This window comes from Ambystoma mexicanum, chromosome 5q (assembly GCF_040938575.1).
Source record: "Ambystoma mexicanum isolate Mex_15411 chromosome 5q, UKY_AmexF1_1, whole genome shotgun sequence".
Classification (NCBI taxonomy): domain Eukaryota; kingdom Metazoa; phylum Chordata; class Amphibia; order Caudata; family Ambystomatidae; genus Ambystoma; species Ambystoma mexicanum.
Window position 1 is genome coordinate 397993806 of NC_090933.1, and position 23177 is coordinate 398016982.

At 44.7% G+C, this 23177-nt stretch overlaps 1 protein-coding gene across 5 annotated transcripts in view; it reads left to right on the plus strand.

Annotated features, from left to right (window-relative positions):
• GREB1L (GREB1 like retinoic acid receptor coactivator) overlaps positions 1-23177 on the plus strand; it is a 1340557-nt gene that overhangs the window by 1114239 nt on the left and 203141 nt on the right. For all 5 annotated transcript variants that reach the window (XM_069620882.1, XM_069620883.1, XM_069620885.1 and 2 more), the window contains one exon: positions 20873-21199. In XM_069620882.1, coding sequence (XP_069476983.1) covers positions 20873-21199 — 327 coding nt within the window. The remainder of the gene's footprint in view (positions 1-20872; positions 21200-23177) is intronic.

Sequence of the window (23177 nt, forward strand, 5' to 3'; positions counted from 1 at the left end):
TCGAGATTGGGTAGCACAATGTCAGAGATTCTTTTTGTGCTTCAGATGGACTTTTGCTGTAGCCCCCAACCTAGCACTGCACCTCTTTACTGCTGTGCTGCCTTACAATTTGCTATGGCTAGGAAAGCTTTTCTTTTGGTGATTCCTATCACAGGGAAAGTGTGTTGGAGAATAGGCTAGTGGCAGCGGTGTAGTTGAGCCTTAATTACACAATGACTGTATCCTTTTACCACATTAATAGCATAATGCCTCTATATGGTATGCAACGGGGTACCTATATATGTTTCTAAGCCCTACTCCTGGAATTTTTGTTTTGTGATCTTTGTTTGTGCCAGTTGACCACGAGGCACTGACTGAAAGGCCATTTTGCTGAAAGGTAGACTCTGTTTGGGTTTTGTGCCAGTTTAAAATAGCATGGTGCCTCTCAGCCATCCCAGTCAATATCCTATTTGGGAGTCCCTTTATTTTTGGCACTGGCAACTTTCCTGGCCAGTCCCTACTGCTTGGCCTCAAAATGTGTGTTGATGAACGGAATTGGGCGGGCTGGCTTAGCCAACACCTGCATCAATATACTCATCAGTGGGTGACCCAAGCCATTCTTCAGATCTGTTTTCACTCACCTTGAAGCTCTGCTGGCATGATGGACAACTCCTGAGTCTGCCGTGACCTACTTTCCCAGTTGCCGCTATTCTGCTGGGGAAACCTCTGTGTAGCCTGTCTGTGGGTTGTAGCCCTCCTGCATCTGCTACTTCTGCACAACCTTGATTACTGGGACATCGGGCTGTACCTGCTAGAACCTCCAAGCATGAATTCCTTGTTCTTGTATTTTGTATTTTATTTATTTATAAAGCGCAGAAACCAGGCCCTGGGGCAACCGGGCGCATACTCTTAAGAACATGTTACAGCAAGTGATTACAGTGAATTACACAAAATATTCAGCAATATACAAAAATATACAGAGATATACATAAAGAGTACCAATGGCAGAATGTAGTGCAGGTACAGTGAGCGTTATGTAGATCAAGACCTAAAACACAAGGCTACTGGCCTGAGTGAGAGTCTCATAGAACATGAGAGAACAGCCAAGTTTTGACGTTGTTCTGCTGAAATCTTGCTGCCCTTGGTGGACAAGAGGTAGGAACCCCTGCTGACCTGGCTGGGACCAAGTGACTTGCTGTTACTCTGCCTGATCTTTGGTCATTGTGAAAAAGCTTGGATTGCCTCATGTTGCTGTTCTTCCTTGTGGGACAGTCTCAGCACCTAGCAGGATCGTTTGTCTTGCCAGAGCCACCTGTAACCCTGGCTGTGTCATCTCTACCTCTGACCCAGTTCTGACTCATTTATCTACCTATATTTCTATGACACTTGTGCCATTTCCACTGTAGATTGCCCTGTGAATCGGAGAGTGGTTGCTCTGCCACCCGGCCTGCATCTGTATTATGAGGGTCTAGAAGCCACCCTCTGCAACTATCCACCTCTGTCTTCCTAGGCTTCAAACTGTGTGCTGTTTGTATCACATCTATATGTCGAAAGTATTGCTTACCTTGCATTGACCTTGAACTACAGTGGACCTATCACATTTGTCTTGTTGACTGATCCCAATGATAGGGTATCAGGTAATAATATCCCTATATATATATATATATATATATATATATATATATATATATATATATATATATATATATAGTCACCGTATATAATGTCGCTGGGGGAACGGTCGTGGTGACATTATAGAGGTGACCATATATATAGGGACGGGGGCAAGTGGGGTTGTCCCCCACACTCCATGAAAAATAAAAAAGGGTTTGGGGTTACGGGCCCCCCCCCCCCGCATGTTCCATGTAATAATGTCCCCACAAAAAATGGCAATTCTTCCGCAATTATTTTGCTTGGCGATAGTTTTGAGGGGACATGGAACCAATGATAGACCTTATCACAACTTTAGAAACTTTGTGATAGTGACTAAAACTGATACTTTCCTGGTCTATTGACTTCACCCTGGTCGCCATCGGGGCCCTTGATTTTCATGAACAATTTGAATATTGTTTTTAAAAAGTAGTGATTTTGTGTCCACAATACTAGAAACAATGAACTGCCCGAAGGAAAACAGAGATTGTCCTTTTACGTCTACAAACATTGTCTCTGGAACAAGTTACCAATGTAGAAAAGACTGTCTTCTCTCCCCACCCCTCTCTATTGTATGCTTCAGGAAGGACCTCAAGAACCTACTGTTTAAATAACATCTCGCCAACATTGATGCCATATTACGCTTTCGATTAAACATTCTAAGAACAAAACAATCTAAAGAAATATGGTGTTTCAGTGGATGATAGATGTCGCTTATGTAACAAACATGAAGAATCGTTACAAAACCTATCCATGTTTTGCAAAGAGCTAAAAGCAGAGAGAGAAAAGATACTCCAATGCTCTTTGCCTTTGTGTGGTTTGGACTCTGATCTCTGGTGGGAAGCATTGTACGTTGTCCTTAATAATAGAACTGCAAGAGGACTGCGCTGGTTCCTAGATGTGATGCAATCAAGACTATCTGGACAAGACAACACGCAAGTGAATTAAATTAGTCTCAGCCAAAATTGGGCTCCCTGCAGCCGAACACAAAAACACAAGGCCTTAAATGACAGAACAGGAATGACGAACCGCTAACGGCCAGGAAATCAAAGGACACATGGATTGTTGCTATTGTTCGGCTTGGTGAGAAAGACTAATTATGGGATGTCAAAGCAAAAACGTTTGTATTAACAAATTCTCTCCAATTTCTGATTGCTCTACTCGACAAAACCCCACCCCCTACCCCACTCTCTCCAGAATGGTCCTTGTGCCCTGCTCCTCTTTCTCAAACCAGTTCCTTTGCTACTTCTGCATTCTACTTGTAATCCTGTGTGCACCCACCCCTATGTACAACGCTCGGTTGTTTTCTAGCGACGTGCTCGCTTTATAAATTCCCACACATGCATACCAAGCACTGCTTCACACCTACCTACATTGCCTAATATCCGTACACTCTATCAAAGGGCTCCTGATAGGTTTTGGGATCTATCTTGGACCAGTACCACATGCTTGATTGTGATGATTTTTATGATCTTCCCAAATGTTTAACCCATTTTCCAACCACCTTTCACCTATAATGTATGCCTTACCTGTTAATAAATACCTGTTATGCAATGTTTTGGAGTTAGTATGGAACACTTGTTCAAACCATTAATGACCTTTGTGTGTTACTCTGTAATGTACTTATTTGGCAGTGTCAATCGTTATGCAAAACCTATAATAAAGTATACCTATTTTTCAGAATATTATGTGTAGTGTATTTTGTTGAGTTTATGGGCCTAACTGTATTTTTTTTATGCCATCCCATCATCCTAAGAGTAATGCCTGGCGCCTCTATTGCACTACCAATTGGACTAAACTGGTAGTAGACACCCTGTTTGGCACTAAGTGTTGGTCTCCCTAAACGTCTTACCCAGAGGGCTTCAGAAAATCTCAAATTATTTGCCATAGGCCCTCTCCACAAGGGATCTACTAGTGCCCTTCCATTATTGGTCCACTATGGGCTATGCCCATAGTGGTATTATGCCCTTAGCACCTTTTGTATTGACTAAGGGATGTAGTGCTCTTATTACAAGGTGCCCTTAAAATTGTCAGACTCGCAGTTAAGTGGGTCAAAGGGAAACTGGAGCCAAGGGGTTGTTCCCCTGGGAAGTCAGACACAGCTCAGTCAGCTGGACCTCGACTTTCAAGGTCCTCACAGCTTCCTCAGATTTTGTCTTTCCCTTAGCGTCAGTTCATTTAACTGAAAGGCGAAGGGCCTGTAGCAAAAATCCCTTTAAAAATGAAGTATTCCTTTCCTTAGCTTGTCTGCTTTCTTACATTTGAAATGACTCCGAGGCTGACGTGTAAGCGCCTGCCTTCCCTCTGTGCCTTTCTCTCGGCCCGTTCATCTTCTTTGCCATGGTAGGTTACTGGTGTTAGGCAGAATTGCATGCAGTACCCTCTGAGATATCCACATACAATTAGGACTACAGGTGTAAGCAAAAACCAACCTTTGGTATAAGTCTGTACCACAGTTTGTGGTAGCGAGCTGAGAAGCCAGGTTTATCTCAAGAGGCAATGTGAGTAGTAAAAGGATGTTACACAGAGGTCTTGAAATCACAGTGGTTCAAGTAGACACTTACACTCAAGGTTTCCTGGTAAAACATGAATTAATTTATTACACAATCATTTAGAAAACATTCACTAGAAGGAGTCGACTTAATATTATACACAAATATACTTCAATACCAAACCAGTACGTTTTCTGAGTAGATTGGGCTGCCCTGAAATAGGAGCAAAATGGCATTTCAGTTACTTTGAATTGGAGTAAAAAGGCATAAGTTAATAGAATAGATCACAAATACTTTCTTAGGGAGTGCAAATTATTTCAGTTCACTAGAGGACTCGATTCAGTTCAATAGGCCTGGGCCAAAGTCAATGGACTAGTGTCTTGGATAGGTAAGCGCAGTTCTACTAGTAAACAGTAAAGTCTTTGCCAATGTTCTCAGAAGTAGTTTGTACGAAAAAGAATCATATGTTGAGTCACAAGCTGATTAGTCATGCAAGTTGGGAAAGTTCCACAAACTTTCACTGCGAGAGGTAAGTTCTCTCAATCGGGTTGGCACAGTACCTTAATATGAAAAACAAGATGCAGCAGAAGATGTTGGTTCCTGGCAGTTCCTGCAGATCTCACTGTTCCTGAGGTTCAGTCTCAGGGACAAGCGGTAGGACGTCGGGACTCCAGCACTGCACAGGATCAATGAAAAACGCTGACCTAATGGAGTCACTTCAGTTCCAGTAGCTGTCATCAAGCACACAAGCTGGTGTCCTTCCCCCTGGTTAATCCTAACCAACTCTGAGAATGGTATCCAGGTGGCTTACGAGTTTATGGGTCCCACAAACTCAAAGGGAGAAGTCGTCCTTGAAGGGGCTTCTCTGTCAAGATGAACTTGGCAATTCGGACCTGCAGCAAGGCTTCACCAGGCAAACCAACGATCCAGGAGTTGCAGCAGCTGTCCTCTTCCAGCTCGTCTTCGGTTCTTTCGTTCCAGTGGCCGACTCTGCTTTCCAGTCCAAGAGCTGCCACTCACCCAGCAGGGTGGCTGTCCTTGCCGGACAGTCAGCCAGCCAATCACGCCAGAGTGCATTTGGGTCTCCTATGAGACTAAGCACAGGGAGTTTCAGGCACCTCCCTCACTTCCTGCCCACCCCAGACACTCGAGCGCCACAGGCGTTCTTCAGTCCTGAAGCCCGCCAAAGGCGATGAAACAAAGGGACCAAACCTGGTTTGGTCCCTAGAAGAACCTTTCCAAAAAGAAATGGCGAAAAAAGAACCAGGACCTGTTTAAACAAAGGGGGCTTAGACGCCATCTTGAAAAATATGGCTCCCGCGATTTAACGCTACTGGTGTTCGCGGTTGGGAAAAATGATGGTAGTTCGTTGTAAAACCACTGCCACCAATCATTTTGAGAGGAAAGGGTAGCATTTGACTGCTACATGAGTATCTAGACACAGGGGATACTAAGTAACCCCTTCAGCACTCTATTGTAAGATAGGGTGTGTCGGGTCTAGGAATTTAAACGACTAGTAAAGTGAATTTCACTTTATTTACTCTGGGAAACAGTAGTTTATCCCAGAGAAGGTATTTAAACCTTGGGAAAGCCTAAACGTCTTCCCTGTGCCACTGCACTGAGAGTGCTTTGTGACACACATAAAAAGATGATGCCTATGGAGTAGTCTAAAACTCCATAACCAAAGAAAACACAAGAGTAAAACACACAGAATTAAAAGTCCCAAAGTTTAGCAAAAGAACTGATGGGCTCTAAGGTGGGAGGAATTGGCACATTTAGGAGAATTCTCCCTAACAGTATGCAGTACCCTTTGGGTGCACTACAATAACCCTGACCTCTTGGTAATGGGGACCCAACCTTTGGTAGAAGTCTGAACTACACAGATTGGTAGTGTGGCTGAGTAGCCAGGCTTATCTCAAGAGGGGTCAATGTGAGTAGTAATGTTGTGACAGAGTTTAACAGTACAGTTATTCAAATAGAAAAACTCATGGTTTCCTGATAATACAATTATTAATTTATTTCAGTCAGTTGTATAAGCCTTCTTCAGAAGGGAGCAATATATATGTAGCAATTAAAATACACTTCAAAATACACTCGAGGTTTCTCTAAATCAGGTGATACCCATTGGGGATAGCACACAGACACTTCCTATACTCTCAGGTGACTTAAATAGCTAGGACACTGGGGACATTGATTTATCAGTGGTACATTTAGCACAATACTAAGTTTGGTGCAAAAGATGGAATAGAGGAATAAAACAAAGGTTAACAATTCATAAACAAAAAAGTACTTTTGAAACCTTCCAATGTTCAGTAAATGAACTCTTTCCTCGAAAGGATAAAGCACACAGTCAGAGGTACAGAAGAGTCCCTCAGGGAGCCAGGACAGCCAATGTTAATTGCACAATGTCAAGGGGAGCTGAAGATCTTCGTTGCAGGTAGGTAAAAAGTCTTCCACAATGTTTTTAGAAATGTTCGTAGAAAATGGAACACTTGAAGGGCCTCAAGCTGAGAGGCTTGTGAGAGGCAACGCTTTAGCAACTTTGCAAGGTGGTAACCAAGACAGTTCTTAACTGAGACCAAACAAGGCTACACAACAAGAGGTAAGTTCTCTTTACAGTACCTCTGGTTAGAAGAAATGGTTCCAGCTGGCTTCTGTTCCTGTACAGCTCTGCAGATCCGGTTGTTTCTGAGCCTCCGTCGTAGGGACAAGAGGGAGGACGTCTGGGGACTCCTCCTCTGCAATGGGAAGGTCAGCTGCAGCAATGGGCAAACTTCAATTCAGCGGTTCTTCAGTGTTTCAGCTCCTCGCGTCTGACAGCAAATAGCAACACTGCGGTTCACGGATACCACTTCAGACTTTTCTTGCTTTTGGGGTCCAGCACAGTTGAGGTGGCTCAGGCTTGATCAGTCCTGCATCAGTCCGAAGTCCGGAGGATCTTCCTAGCGCTCGGTTCCGACTTAAAAGCAAAGCACTCAATCTGGTGTTCCTCTCCCTGGCACTTCGGTTCCAGCAGCAGTGGAAATACAGCCAGCTCCAAGAGGATGCCCAGACGGGCTTACTTTGGAGTTGATTGGTCCCACCAACTCAAAGGGAGAAGTCGTCCTTGCTGGGCTTCTCTAGTCGAGGTGAATTTGGAGCTTCAGCACAGCAGCAGGGCTTCACCGGGTAAACCAACGGTCCAGGAGTTGCAGCAGGCGTCTCTTCCAAGTTCTTCTTCGAATTCCTTCGTCCAGTAGTCGACTCTGCCTTCCAAGCCAAAAAGCCTCGCCTTTTATGCAGGTTTCTCCCATTCATTCCTTTGGGTGCTTTCCTGTAACCAAGGGGATTAAGCACAGGGAGTTTTGGGCACTTCCTGCCCCTGCCAGACATACTGGAGCCAGAGGCGGACTTCACTCGTGAATCCCACCAAAGACAAAACGAACAAAGGGACCAAACCTGGTTTGGTGCGCAGAGTAAATCTCAAGGACTTTTCCAACAAGAAATGGCGAAAAAAGAAGACCGAGCCATTTTGACGAAATGGGCACCCATGAGTGCTTTACTGCAGCTAGGAACGCAGCCCATGGTAAAAACCCAAAATGGTAGTAAAAAGTAAACCACTGCCACCAACCATAAATTGTAGAAAGGGTAACATAAAAGTGTTACATGAGAAACTAGACAAGGGGGATACTAAGGTAAGGTGTGTGCTGTGTCTAGAAAGTTACAAAATACAAGTAAAGTCAATTTCACTTAACTGCTCTTGGAAACAGTTTCACCAAGAGAAGGTATTTAAACCTTTGGGAAATCTAAGACACTTCCCTGTGCCACTGCACTGAAGGTGCTGTGTGACACAATGTAAAGATGATGCCTTTGGAGTTTGTCAGACTCCAAAGTGAAAAGAAACACAGAGAATAAATCACATTAAAATTTCATGAGAGATAAAAAGTCCTTAAGTCCAGCAAAAAGAGCTGGGGTCTCTAAGGTAGAAGGGAATTGGCACATTTCTGGGAATTCTCCCCAACAGCCATTCTCGGAGGGGAAGGCCTGTATGTGTGGTTTGCCTTTGGCAGGAACCTTTGTGTTCCTGCCTAGGTTCCAGAGTGTCTGGTGTCTGGGCAGGCAGGAAGTGGGGGAGGAGTTTTCCACCCCTCTGGCCTTTGTCTGCCAGAGTGCCTGAATAGGTCCAGCTGCCACTGGGGGTCTGTCTGTCCTGATTGGACAGCCATAAGCCCCTTTCTGTAAATTGCTGAGAGAGATTGCAGAGGAGTGTGTGCTGGAACTGGATAAAAGGTGAGGCTCCTGGAGTGAAAAGCAAGTAGACCACTGAAAGCTGAAGTAACCGAAGAAGATGACGACCAGAGACGCCTGCAGATCCAGTCCAACACTGTGAAGCGACCACTGATGTCCTAACCCAATGTTCTATGCGACAGAGGAACTCCGAAGAGGGCAACTCGTTCCCTTTGACTGGTGGGAACAACCAGTTCAAAGACAAACTTTGATTTGAGCCATCTCCTGAGGTCTTAAGTTTCCAAAGATGTGGAACCCCAATACCAGAAGACCTGCTGCCCATTTCGGGTTCATACTCGTGGAAAGGCTGAATCAGTCCAAGTCTTTGCTGAGCCCTCAAGGACATTCAAGAGACACAATCCGACTCTTCCAAGTCCTCTCAACAGAGACTGCAGGTACCGAATATTAGCCGAGCGAATTGTGCCATCTGTTGGTGCTGCAGAAAAGGTGCCGAAACCACAGTGACCAGAAAAGTTGATGAAAGCCGTGTCTGAGGTCCTCCCTCGAGACTGCTGCTGAGAGATCCCATCCATTGTCCTCCCTTTCGTCATCAGACCAAGGAATCCGGAGGTCGGGTCCACAGCAAAAACATTGCAGAGCACCCAGCACAAACATTTTCTACAAACCTAAGGTACTGTGGGGAAAAAGGTATGGCTTACCATATTCAAGAAAGTCGCTCCAGAGCCTTGGAGTGCACATAGGTGTACAGGGCAACCCTTCTTACCTCAGACTCAAGCCGGTGCTTGTGTCCACTTAGCGAGTTCTTTAACTGGGTCTCCAACGTTGGTTAAGCCTTCTTGCATCTTCCTTCCTATAGACTAGAAAGTATCCACAGGAACCTTTGACTTCTGCTGCTTTTCAAGACTTTAAGCCTCGCCAAACTGCCTTTTAGCTAGGGTTGTGTTTTGGACTTTAAAAGACTCGCTGTGCGTAGAAACTGGCTATAGAATCTGAAGCTCTGCTAATATAACATTAACCAATTGTTTTCCTCTCTAAACATCACTATCTTATGTGTATGCTAACAAAATTCAATTACCAGATTACTTTGACAGGTCTACCGTATTATCGGTAACTACACGCACCCACAAACTCCTGTATGCGTTCAGTAACTACCAACTAAGAAGTGACCTTTTGCAAGTATTGCAAATTATACCTGTGTGTTGGCTTATTGTGCTTGTGTTAAGTATTTAACAGTGACTCTTGTGCAAATATAATACATCTATATTTTAATATACATTCAAATTGTTTCTTTGATGTGCATTATTGACTGGGTTCAGTGTACTTACCTGCAGCTCATGTCGTCCTCTTAAAATAAGCCTGGCTGCTCTGCCACTCTACCAAGATTCCAGAATATTACAGACTGATGTTAAGAGTTGGGGGATCTACAAACCACTGGGATAGTGTGACGAATCAACTTCCGGGGCACCAGTGGTCCAGGGATGAATATTGGTTTCTAAACCATCAATCAACCCCACACCTCTAGTGCACCAGAAGGAATCCGAACAGATTGGAATACTAGTGAATTATAAGGCCTCCTTGTCTGATTTTGGTAACATGGTCGGAACGGCAGGCTTATCTCCGCAAAGTCGTGGATCGTTGGTTAGTTGCAACACAGTGAAAATTCAATTTGTTACCCAATGATAAAAGGTTGTAGAGCACCCAGTCAAGGTTGTATACAAATATCTACTTTATTATTATTAAAACAGACCGTTCTAGCACGCTACAAATATGACCGACCCTGTAAAGGAACACAAAGGACAGAGCGTTTCACGAAGGAAAGGGGTGCACTCTGGATACTGACAAGAGGGTATTTAGTGAGGCTGGGCTTATTTGTTGTCTCTGTGCTGGTTGGCGGATCTGGAATGCTGGTCGAGGCGGCTCGGACGGCTCTTATGACTGTGGCATGACAACAGTCAGCGGTGCAGCCGGATGCGGTTCGAGGACTCCACTGTCTCAAAAATGTCCTTAAAAGATGGATGCTGGATGATGCTTGTGTGGCACTCCTCCTAGCGTCTTCGCAGGGCTCGTGACCTTTTAAGGCGGACGTCCCAAAGCTCAGGAGAGTGATTGCAGGCAACAGCCTTGTCCTTTGTCCAGAGACTCTCCGGCACTTGCCAACTAGGATGCTGGCAGAACCTAGCATGGCGCGCTGTGTGCTGGCTGGGTACCGGTTCTGGAGCTGCTGTACGGATCTTCTGAGTCCGGTATCTCCCTCTGTTCCCTGCAAGATGTTTAGGGGAGGGATCTTGCTTACCTCTTGGAACTCCTGGCTTTCCTTCACTGGCGGAAGATGCAAGGTTGACTGTACCTTCTGCTCAAGTCCAAATGAGACCTCCTTCTTACTCCTTTCAAAGTCTTCAGATTATCTGCGAAGTGAGTGGTTCAGCCCCCTTTTAAAGCCAGGTGGGCCCTAGTGATTGGTGCAGGCTAAGCCTACATTAATGAACCAATCCTGGGTCCCCACCAACAATCTTTTGCTATGCTTGAGGTTGGGACCATGGTGCTCGGCAACAGGACAGACAAGGGGTGACAACATATACCTATGTTCCACCCATCTTCCTGTCTGTTGTTGTCCTCTTTGACTCTCTTAAAGCACAGGCTTCCCTTGAAGTATGTGCTGGAAGCAGACTTCCTGTCTCTCCCAAATCACATCCTTCATCATTCTGAAAGGGGTCTGCTCTGCAGGGACACCTGCGGTAACTGCTGGACCCAGACAGGCCATTCACTGCCTTTCATACAGAGAGGTGAGAACTAGCTTCAAGTTGACACATTGTATACCAAAGGGGTGTTACTAATGCCTTCCTGTTGCCTCTTCCGACAACCAAGCCTCTCCTTTAGGCTTGCTTCAATTATCTCGTTATTCTGCACTGCCACCAGCCAGAGTAGCCAAAAGGAATGCAGATCCACGGAGCCTTTAATATTTAAATTAGGCTGCTCATGGCTGGAGGAACGTGTGCCTTCCCCTTTCTGGATCTGCTTTGATGTACCCAGGGCTGTCACATTACAGCTGAATATACCAGGGGAAGACGGCGTCTTTAGACTGTCTCTTCCCGGACCACATGTGACTATGCATTTTGTGCGGGAAGCAGATGGACGGTGTGTGGAATGGCCTCACACTGTCCTCTGAAGTTGATCTCCCATCATTCATTCTCATTATTAAAAAGCCCAGGCGAGAGCACTCTCCCCATGTGGATGGTCTAATTCCTCACAGGTGGCTTACTAAAGTCTTACCTCCAAGTAGGACTTTAGGAAAACTCCCCTAACAGTGCGTGGGCGCTGATTGGCTGGATTCCTGGTTAAAAGGCTGGGATCCTGAGGCTAAAGACCAGCTGACCCCAGGAACAGAAGAATTGACGATGAAGAGGTGAAGATGTCCGCAGCCACTTCCTGATGACCGGTGAAGCCCTCAGACTAACTGCTGCTGGTCGATCCCTTCTTCCAAGCATCAGGAGAGGTCAGACGTGGAAGACCCTCCCCCCATGGACTGGTTGGACTAATCGGTCTTTGGAAGACCTGCCTTTTGAGCCATCCCACGATGAGCTGCGATCTTCTTGGGCTGCAAACCACCAATACCCTGGGACCTGCGTCCATCATCTTCCGAAGACCGAATCCTCCTGAAACTTTGGTTGACTCCTCAAGAGGCAAGATTCCACTCCTCGAAGTCTCCCCACCAGAGTGCTGGACCGAGAAAACGAGGTGAATCGACCAGGCGACAACCTTTCTTCTGGTATCCTGAAAAGGGCACCAAAACCACAGACCTGTGCAAAGAAACAAAGAATCCTTTGCTGTAAGCCTCTTCCCTCAACTCCTGCTATGAGATCCACTCCAATGTGCCTTCTTTCGTTTGCCTGACTCAGAATCCAGTGACCGGGTCTGCTGCTGATGTTGTATCGTAGAGGCATCGTGCTGCAACAACTTCTTCACTCATAAGGTACTGTGGGATTCGAGGTAAAACGTACATAGAGTTGTCTAGCTGCTCCTTTGTTGCTGGAGTACTGATTCGTGTGTTTGAGAGGTTGCACATTCGCCCAGGCCTAATGCCTGTGTGCCTACAGGGAGACTTCTACTAAATCCCTGACCCTTTTTGCCAACAAAGAAGTTACTTACTTGCTACAGAATACTTCCACAGAAACCTTTGAACATTCTCCAGCTGTGCCGGACCCGTTTTGCCCTCCAAACCGACTCTTAGACACTCCTAACTAGTTGGGGGATGAACCTTTAAGTTAGGCATCTGAGGAAAAAAGTATTTACTAACCTTGTGTTGATTTTGATTCATATATCTTACCTGAAACAGTTATTACGAAAGCATTTTACTTAACTATTGAATTGCATACTGCCATTCTAAAAGTATTACAAAGTATTTTACTTACTGTGAATATTGCATTGATTCTCCTAACGTTGCTTATTGTGTGTTATAGTACCTACCTTTTAACTTAGTGTATATATAAAATAAAACATTTATTTTGATATAACTCTTAGTGTGTCAGTGTTTCTTTGCGCCTATGTGTATACTCCGAGATAAATCTGCGTCTATTTTAAATTGTGTCTTTGTATCAGAAAGCTTGTTGGCACGAAATATTCTGCTCGTGATTAACCATGAGGGAGGGAGCGAACACGCCTGGCTAAAAACAATAGTGTCAGATATTAGTCTCATCCAAACAGATGGACACTCTCAAGATCTGTCAGTAAGAAAAGATAGAGTGTGCCTGTTAAAATATAAAAGCGAGGGGAGAATCCTGAATGATAAACTTTTGGCTATCCTGATAGGAGAGCAAAGGGGAAAACTGTCAGCCCATAAAATTAATGAACTTTATTTGGTCAATTTGCCCCCCCAATGTAGGGGGTACAACTAAAGCTATGCAGCATTGCCACACCTTTGACGAGGAAACATGGCTGCATAAGAAAATACATAGACGGAAACTAAGACAACTAAGGAAATCAATCTAGATCGGGAAACACTAAAGGCAGAGACAAAAAAATTAACCACAGCCGACAAGTGGTGGTCTTTGGCCAGAAACTTTCTGCAACGTCAAAAAGATGGAGAAGTGATATTGGCGGCACTTTGTGAAGACAATGTTAGAAACTTCTGGTCAATTATTAATCGATTGGAAAATAACTACTATAGCGGCCAGCGTATCCTAGTCACAGGAAAAAAGTGGATGTAATATCTCACTAAAAATGTCGAGATCCATAATAAAAATCCTAAAGGTTAGGACGAAGATGTCAACTGGGTGATGTCCTTTGACGAATCAGAGATGATAGAATTAATAACTAAATCCTCGACATCAAAGGCAGCAGTGTTAGGGAGAATGCTCATAACTTTGCTAATTCCCTTCACCTTAGAGACCCCCAGCAACTTTGCTAGATTTTGAGGACTTGATTTTTTTTTTCTGGAGAGTGTGAGCCTTTTTTCCCACTCTTTTGTGTATTTTCATGTGTGTTTTACTCTTGTGTTCATCTTCTTTTCATTTGTGTCACACAGCACCCTCAGTGACACAGGGAAGCCTTTTAGGCTGTCCCAAGGTTTAAATACCTTCTCTGGCTTCTCTGGGATAAACTACTGTTTCCCAGAGTAGGTAAAGTGCAATTGACTTTAGTAGTCTTTTCAAATTCCTAGACCCAGCACAAACTATCTTACAATAGAGTGCATTGAGGGGTTACTTAGTGTCCCCTATGTCTAGAAACTCATGTAGCAGTCAAATGCTACCCTTTCCTCTCGAAATGACTGGTGGCAGTGGTTTTACAACGAACTACCATGGTTTTTCCCGACTGCGAACACCGGTAGCGTTAAATCACTGGAGCCATGTTTTTCAAGATGGCGTCTGAGCACCCTTTGTTTAAACAGGTCCCAGTCTTCTTTTTTTGCCATTTCTTTTTGGAAAGGTCCTTCTAGAGCTTCTCTGTGTGCCAAAGCAGGTTTGGTCCCTTTGTTCCTACGCCTTTGGCGGGCTTCAGGACTGAAGACCGCTTCTGGCGCCTGAGTGTCTGGGGTGGGCAGGAAGTGAGGGAGGTGCCCTAAACTCCCTGTGCTTGGACTCCTAGGAGACCCAAATGCACTCTGGCGTGATTGGCTGGTTGACTGTACGGCAAGGACAACCCACCCTGCTGGATGAGTGGAGCTAAGCTGGAATGAATGGGAGGAAACTGGATAAAAGGCGAGTCTCTTAGCTTGGAAGGCAGAGTCGACCACTGGAACGAAAGAACCAAAGACGAGCTGGAAGAGGACAGCTGCTGCAACTCCTGGACCATAGGTTTGCCCGGCGAAGCCATGCTGCAGGTCTGAATCGCCAAGTTCATCTCGACAGAGAAGCCCTTCAAGGACGACTTCTCCCTTTGAGTTGATGGGACCAATCAACTCGTAAGCGTCCTGGATACCATTCTCGGAGCTGGTTGTATTTTCCTCAGAGTGCTGGAGGAAGCCGAATAATCAGGGAGAAGGACACCAGTTTGTGTGCTTGACTACAGCTACCAGTATTGAGGTTTTGCCTTTGCCAACTATTTGACCAGTCCCCGTGCAGTGCAGGAGTCCCCCGACGTCCTCCCTGTTGTCCCCACGACTGAGGCTCAGGAACAGCGAGATCTGCAGGAACTGCCAGGAACAGGCGTCTTCAGCTGCACCTTTTTTCTTCGTTGTACGGTACTGTGAAAACCCGACCGAAAGAATTTACCTCTCACTGCGAAAGTGCTTGAAACTTGCTGGGGGTCTCTAAGGTGAAGGGAATTTGCACATATATGAGAATTCTCCCTAACAAGCAGTGCCCAGTGGACTGACCTACCAGGTTTTAAAATATAATAAAGAAATCTGGGCGAAGTTATTGTATTGGCTATTTAAGGAGATCTTGGCAAGGCGAACCTTCTCACCCTCATGGGAAAACAGCAATAATTATTCCATTCTATAAGGGGGCGATCGGTCACAGCCAGAAAACTACCGATCGATCGCCCTCCTAGATATAGAGAGTAAACTCTTTATGAAAATCTTGCTGAGAGATCTGGAGGATTGGGCTAAGGAAAAAATAAATTATCCAAATTTCAGAATGGATTTTGAAGTGGTATGTCGACGGCGCTAAATGGGCTAGCACTTAACCTAATGACTGAATGCACAAGAGAGGCGGGAGAAGAGCAGCTTTACGGAGCCTGGGTAGACTTCTCAAGGGCATTTGACCTGGTGAACAGGGAAAGCCTCTGGTCCAAACTGAGGAATTGGGGTGCCCCAAAAGGAGTGATATCGATGTTAATAGAGCTACATAGAGATGCATTGCTAATAGTCTGTTTAGATGAAGACGGACACCTTACTGACCCGATTAGAGCTGATAAGGGAGTGAGGCAGGGATGTCTGGGGGCACCATTCTTCTTTAATTTGTATCTAGCGGACATGGGTCCTTTTCTTCAACTATCTGCATTGGCGAGCCCCACGATGAATGCAACATAAATACACTGGCTGGCCTACGCCGATGATATCGTCCTGGTATATAGGACAGCCATGGGTCTACAATGTCTTCTACGCAGATTGAGTGAATATGCTAAATTAAGCGGCCTATCCATCAACCCAAAGAAATCTAGGGTGATAGTGTTTAGACATCCCGCAAGCAGGTCAAGTTTGCACAATGGACACTGGAGGACCAGGTAATTCCAAGAGTCGAGGAAGTGCTGTATTTGGGCTACTTGATCTACGCCTCTCCATCAAGAGGTAAAACAGAACACTACACACAGAAAAAAATAGACAAACTAATTCCGCAGTTGAAAAGAATCCTTTTCGCTCTCTGCAAATTATCTGTTAAACCTTTAGTAAAATTCTATATAGCAAAGGTTGTGCCAATAATCTTATACGGCCTAGAAGCTAAGCCCTCTCTGTGGGACGCCGACTGGCAAAAATTTTAAGGTGCAATTTGGAAAATGGTCCTGGGCCTCCCACCAAACCTCTCAATGCCATGCCTTAGGTTTGAACTAGGTCTGAAATCATTAGCGTCACTGGCAGAATGGAAATTACTTTCTCTCCATAGGCTTATCATTATGCCTCAGAAGGAATCTTTATATGAGGATGTCAAGTTACACCTGACATATCACAAATCCAAGATGCTGTTACATCTGGAACACAAAGCTAAAACAACCCTTGAAAAAGCTGACTCTACCGCTGAAATACGTATATCAAATCCATTGAAAGTAAAAAGAGCGATTGAAACAATGGACTGGATTGCAACTATTGAGAGTTTGTGGTCAAATAACCCCTGGAACAGCTTTCTAGTCATAGATAAGAAACAGTGGTATCTGCCAAATTACCAGATGAAATTCCAAGATTGGAAAATCAGAAGGAACTTTATGAGAGTGCGCCTCAATCTCATTCGTACTGGGGAAATATTGAGTAAATGGGGTCAAGGGGAATCAGCAACCAAACTATGCAGCATATGCACTAATACAGTCAAGCAGAGCCTAAAACATCTTTTGATGTCCTGTGAAGGCACGTGGGAAACGATATTAACCCACTTTTCCAGATTTGTGGAAAGGGAGGAGTGGTTGTATTCGGAAATCTTCTGCAATAGATTGATATCTGACCAGAATACAGCAATAACAGCAGTGGTTCAAGTCCTGCAGAGGAGCGGACCTATGAGTGAATAACATCTGTCCAGCACAACAATGACTCTGTGCTGGCTGCGCTGCGATAGTCTAACTTTGAAAGAGAAGTAGTTTAAATATCGAGAACTGAACTGTCAATGACAAAGGAAAAAAACAGTTTGAAAGAAATGCTGCTATGTTCCGCTCAGTTACTACTCTGCAACAGTATTCCTTTTCTCTTTATATTTTATCAGGATTGTTGCTTTCATATGTAATCTTTGAAAAATTATTATTTTCCTTTGCTTGTCCACTTTTCAGTTTTCCTATATGTACTTCTTACTCTTTTTTACATTTATTTATTTTTGATTTTTTGATACTTTAATAGTATGATGTATTTGCTGCTGAATTAATTATGAAGTCTCTTTTTAATGGCTTTATTTTGTAAAGGTTGTTTTTATGTTATGTTACTTGGAATTTATATAGAGCTCTATATATCATTGGTATGACCTCAAAGCGCTGGTAGGTTGAACGCCCTCAGCAACTGTAGTTCTGGTCAGTAGAGAGAGATGGTGTCATAGGTGGGTGGGTGCTCCAGATGTGTGCAGCTGATGTAATTGCCGGATGGTAGCTGCAGCCTAGGCGTTAGGTGTGGTGCTGAAGATATCAGTTGGATGTGTGCAGTCTGGTGGGTGGACACCCAGACTGGGCTCTGGCTGCATTAGGCATGAAGGACGCATATGTGAGCAACCAGGTCGGAATATGCTCGGCTAGCTGCGTTTTATTAGGGTGATGAGGTGTTCATGGGGTCGTATTTGAATGTTAACAGCTAGGCCGAATTAATCAGGGATATAGTTGTGTTCTAGTTGAATGATGGTGTATAGTAGAGAGTAAGCGTAGTGGTATGATATGATGGTTGTCTTTAAAGCGCCTGAGACCAGGCAGGTGAACAGGATGGCAGGGAACAGGGCGACACACGGACACAGACATGGTGCTGGGCTTACAGCGACAGGAGAGGGGATACTGATATATAGCAACAGCATGGAGAACAGGAAAGCAGGGTACACAGTGATACACGTGTGGGTCATGTTAACATTTACATTAGCATTTCTATCCAGATGCGACGCAGGCCATTGTTCACAGCTCCACCCAAGTGTGGGACATGCCAACACCTGCACTTCAATCCAGAAGCAACTCAGGCTAACGTTCACAATCCTTTTAGGGTCTGGCACAGGCTAATGTTCACAATTCTTTCCAAGTGTGGCATTGCTAACATTCATAATCCTATCTAGAAGTGACGCAGGCTACTGTTTACAAATCTAATTGGTGTGGCATTGCTAACATTCACAATCCTGTCTGGGTCCGGCGCAGGCTAATGTTCACAATTCTAACCAGGTGCGGCATTGCTAACAATCGCAATCCTATCTAGAGGTGACACAAGCTAATATTCATAGTTCTATCTAAGTGTGGCATTGCTAACATTCACAATCCTGTCTGGTCTGGCGTAGGCTAATGTTCACAATTCCAACCAAGTGTGGCATTGTTAATATTCACAATCCCATCTATAGGTGACAGACTAATATTCACAGTTCCATCTACGTGTGGCATTGCTAGCATTCACAATCCTGACCTAGGCTACTGATTGCAATCTGACTAAGTGTCCACAAATCTAACGGCATTGCTAACCTTCATAGTTCTGAGGTAAGGTAATGTTGAGTGGCAGGGTTTTCGGGAGTAGAGTAATTCTCTACTCACTGCCCATGCCACACTTACTTTTGGGTTGCTGCTGGTTGACTGGCTTCCCCTGCGGACACCTGCTGACACCTGCTGACACTTTCTGGAGCCGCCTCTGTTGGAGACGCCCTTTGTCTTGTGCTCTTAGCCGCAGGGGCTCCACAGGCAGAGGGCTGCCCTGGGGTGCCCTTGATGAGGATGCAATGGGCCAACCGGGGCCAGTGGGAGGCGGGGATAAGGGAAACCAGGAACTGGGAAGCCCGTGGGTTGCGGGGAGACCGCACTGCAGCCATGCAACGTGTGCTTTTAAAAGGCACTAACGCTATTTCGAAGGGCTGGGTGGGGCCGGGGCGGCAAGGGTACACTCACCTCGCTTGGGGTATATAACATATACAAATAATTACAAAAACAAAAAAGTATACTCCAAGTTATTTGTGCCACCTGCAGCCCTGTGCGCCCTCATAAGATAAGCCTGGCTGCTCAGCTATTGCTGCTAACGTACTTGTGTGGTTCAGGCCTATACTAAGAGTTGGAGCCCTGTATCCCAAGTGAGAGTCTTCTAAAGTCTTACCTAGGTGGACTTATGTAAAACCTCCTAACCAGTGCATACGCCTATTATATAAAGAGATCATTTTGCACAGCTATTATTATGTAGGTTTCCGTTTAACCAACTATTGGACACAGAGCTTGGTTACGCCTGTTGGTGGGATATTTTCTTCATTGCTTTTAAAAATTTAGATAATCACCTTTACCCTGCCCATGCAACCTCGAAAGAACAGGAGTCCAGGACAGATTTCTTAATCTCTAAAATTAGTGACACACTGCAACCTTGTGGACAGTGGGCTTTATTGATCCATCCGGAGTAACATCTACTCAGATTTAATAATCTCCCTTGTGTTTTATGGGGCAGGTGGAACTTGGTAGGAGAGAGCACAAACTCTTAGTAGCCCTCTTCCTTCGTCCCATCCCTTTACTTCACCAGCAAGATGCATTTAACACAATGGTTCTGTCCTAAGGTGAGACACTAATCTCTGGAAAATCATACAGTAATTGAATAGTCACTTAATTCTAAATACTATTTGTATGCAATGTGTAATGCTTTTTATTTTCATGTTTGCACAGACTACGGTCTTCCAAAGGGCCTTGCACCCCAAAGCACTTTGAAGCCTCACTTAGATGGAGGAAGGTTAGCATACACCACACTTGATAGAACTCTGATAGAAATGTGAAGGTTTGCATGCGCCACACTTAGTTAGAATTCTTAGCTTTGGCCTGCCTTGCATCTGGATGGGATTATGAATGTTAGCATGTGCCACACTTAGAATTGAGAACATTAGCCTGTGCCGTTTCTAGATAGGATTGTGAATGTTAGCATATGCCACACCTAGATGGAACTTGGAAGTTAGTATATGCCACACTTGGACGGAATTCCTAACTTTGGCCTGCATCGCATCTAGATAGGATTGTGAATGTTAGCATGTGCAACGCTTAGACTGAATTATGTAGATCAGCAAGTACTACACTTAGACAGAACTGTGAATGTTAGCATGTTAAATGCCATACAACCCACTAACTAATATAAGCTCAAACTCTATGCATACTTATCTAACTCAAAAAAGGACACAACCATCTCTCGCACAACAAGCTGCAAGCACTTCACCACACCGCAACGACACATAAGCCGCACCAACAGCACACGCGGACTGACACTGATCCAATACTCGCACCAAAGCTCAGCACCCGGTGTCTACCGAGTTGAAGCGCCAACAGTACACCACTCCTCTCACTATCCTACACCCTCTTCACCTTACTAACCCATCCCACCTTCTTGTTTACAGAGCTGCCAGAGCGCCTGGGGACCAACTCTGTTGGTGACAGTGCGCTATGTAAGTACCTTTAACATAACAACAATGGCAGTAGGTGGTATACAAATTTCAACTAACATACATTATAAAAGATCATTTGAAGCCCTCAATGGTGACAGTGCAGTTAATTTGGGCGAAGTTTATGTTTGTCACTGGTGCCTGTAGTGTCTTTAATGTGTGCATGTTAAGATCCATGCATTTTAAAGACATTTATATGCTTCACCTACCTTCATGCAGACATATTTATGGAAATAGAAACTGAAGGTATGTCGGGTGTGTGCCGTGGAAAATTGCAATGGTTATACTGTTAACTTATTGATGTAATTCTTTTCTATTTAGGTCCGGACCAAATACCTCTTAGGGAGGAGTTTGAACAGATCATGCTCAAAGCAATGCAGGAATTCACTTTGAAAGAGCGGTCCTTACAGATGAGTGCTCAGTGTATCTCCATGTCACCAGGACAGCTGCCTTGGCTTGCCCGATTGACTGCTAGCGTATCCAGAGACTTAGTTCATGTTGTAGTTACTCAGAATTCTCTTGCTGAAGGCATTTCGGAAACGCTACGGTCCCTCAGTGAAGTAAGCCACCAACAAAGATTACCGGACTATGTGATTGCAATTTGCTCATCAAAGATCAGAGGCAATGAATTTTGCGTGCTGGTCTTGGGTAAGTAACCTTACGCAACTTTGTTTTAAATTTGACCGAGCTCGACAGCAGCTACCTTTTAGTTATTTTGATCCCTTGAGCATGCCTAGTTTTGCAGCACTATCGGTAGCGTTCCCATACCCATATATACCAATTTGAAGAACTTTGTGTTGTAAAATGTTGATTGCTTTATAAGGCACTTTTTAGGCACTAACCCCACGTTGCACTTACGCACTTTAATGAGCAGGCGTGACCCATTATTTGCCAGCCTGATCGAGGAATCATGTATCATGAATGTATCATTTTAATATGATAATTGTACTTGGTGAATTTTGTGTTACTTAAGTTGATGTCTAAGTATAGATGGCTTAGAATTAAGAAGTGAGGTCTATTGCAGCAATCACAGCACACCTGCATTTTTTCAACAGGTGACTGAGATTTTCACACAAGAGGGTGGGGTAGCTTGTAACTAGATTGTTTTTGCTCTTTGTATCCCCCATGATTCCAGTGAAGCCTCCCGGTAACAAAACATAGGGTTCCTCCCATATGCTTACAGATGTATAGAAGACCAACCTAGTGTTGGGTAAAATGGTCATATCTATGATAAATCTTCCTGACCTGTGTCAACTCCAGTACTTTTTGCTTTGACTAGGTAACTATTTAATCTTGTCCCTACGTGAAGGGAAATCTCGTTGCCCTCTCACATAGTCTTTTGGTCTTTTTATGGGTGGCCTTTTTATGTTTCTCCATAGTGTATGGTTGAAGTTATAATTACCTACAACTTTTGTGCCTGGACTGAGTTGCCTGTAGGGGCTCCCCTGTTAATTTCTCTTTAATGTACTTGGCTGAACTACAGTTCCCAAGTAGTAAAGAGGGATTTTGTTCACCCGCTTTACATTTTATATAGTGAGTCCGCACACCCCACCTTATGTGGAGTGCTGGGGTGATACAATGTATCCCCTTTTTTACTTATATGGTAACATTTTCTTACAATTACAAGTTTCCTTGAATTGCTGGTGACAGTGTAACTAAGTTTATGACTTTTTAATTCAGCCTCGGTAATGCACAGAAGGGCCACCATTTTGCTTAAAATGGTGGGCTCCTTTTTACGCCATTTCTTGTGAGCTTGCCGTTTCTAAGGTTTTCCCCTGTCATTCTAGGTAGGGACGACCTCAGCAGCTGTTTTGACATTGGTGGGAATCCTATGGATTCCATGCCCTGGCTCCAGAGTTTCTGGAGGCAGGAAGCGAGGGAGGAGTCCACAACTCTGCAGCCCTTTATCTTTCACTTTGCCTGGAAGAAACACACTCCCAGCGGGGGGCTGGCTGTCGTAATTGGACAGCCAGACCGCCCCTTGCTGTAAAATGTAGGGAGGGAATGCAGACGTTTTGCTGTAGTTCCTGATAAAAAACTATGATCCTGGAAGCTGCTGGCAAGTCGACCACTGGACCTGAATCTGGAGTGGAAAATATAAATAAACGCGGCCCAGACCATTTCCAGTGACCGGAGGGCCTGCTGTGTAAATGGAGCCTGCTGTAGCACTCGCTTCAATTGACCTGTGGACTCCGAAACCGATGTCCCTGACCCAGAGCCCAGTGAGCCATCCCATGTTGTGCTGCAACCTTGCAGGGCTTGAATACCCAAATACCCTGGGACGCCGGGCCATCGTGCAGTGCATGGACTCACGAATTCCGAATCGAGCTGAAACTTTGGTGGCATCCTGCTGGACCTCCAGAGGTTTGAATAGAGTCCGAAAAGTCCCCTCACCAGAGTGCTGGACCTTGCAAGTGATGAGAATCCATCCAGTGATATTCAGTCTTCTTCTGGGTCCTGAAAAAGGGCGCCAAATCCACAAAGCCGCATCCAGCCATGAAGAAATTCTTGCCTGGAGTCTTCCCCGTGGACCCTGCTGAAAAGTCCCTATGCCAGTGTCTTGTTTTCATTTTAAAGTCCAGGTTTTTGGCTGCAGATCCTGAAGTCTTCTTGCTGCAACTTTTCT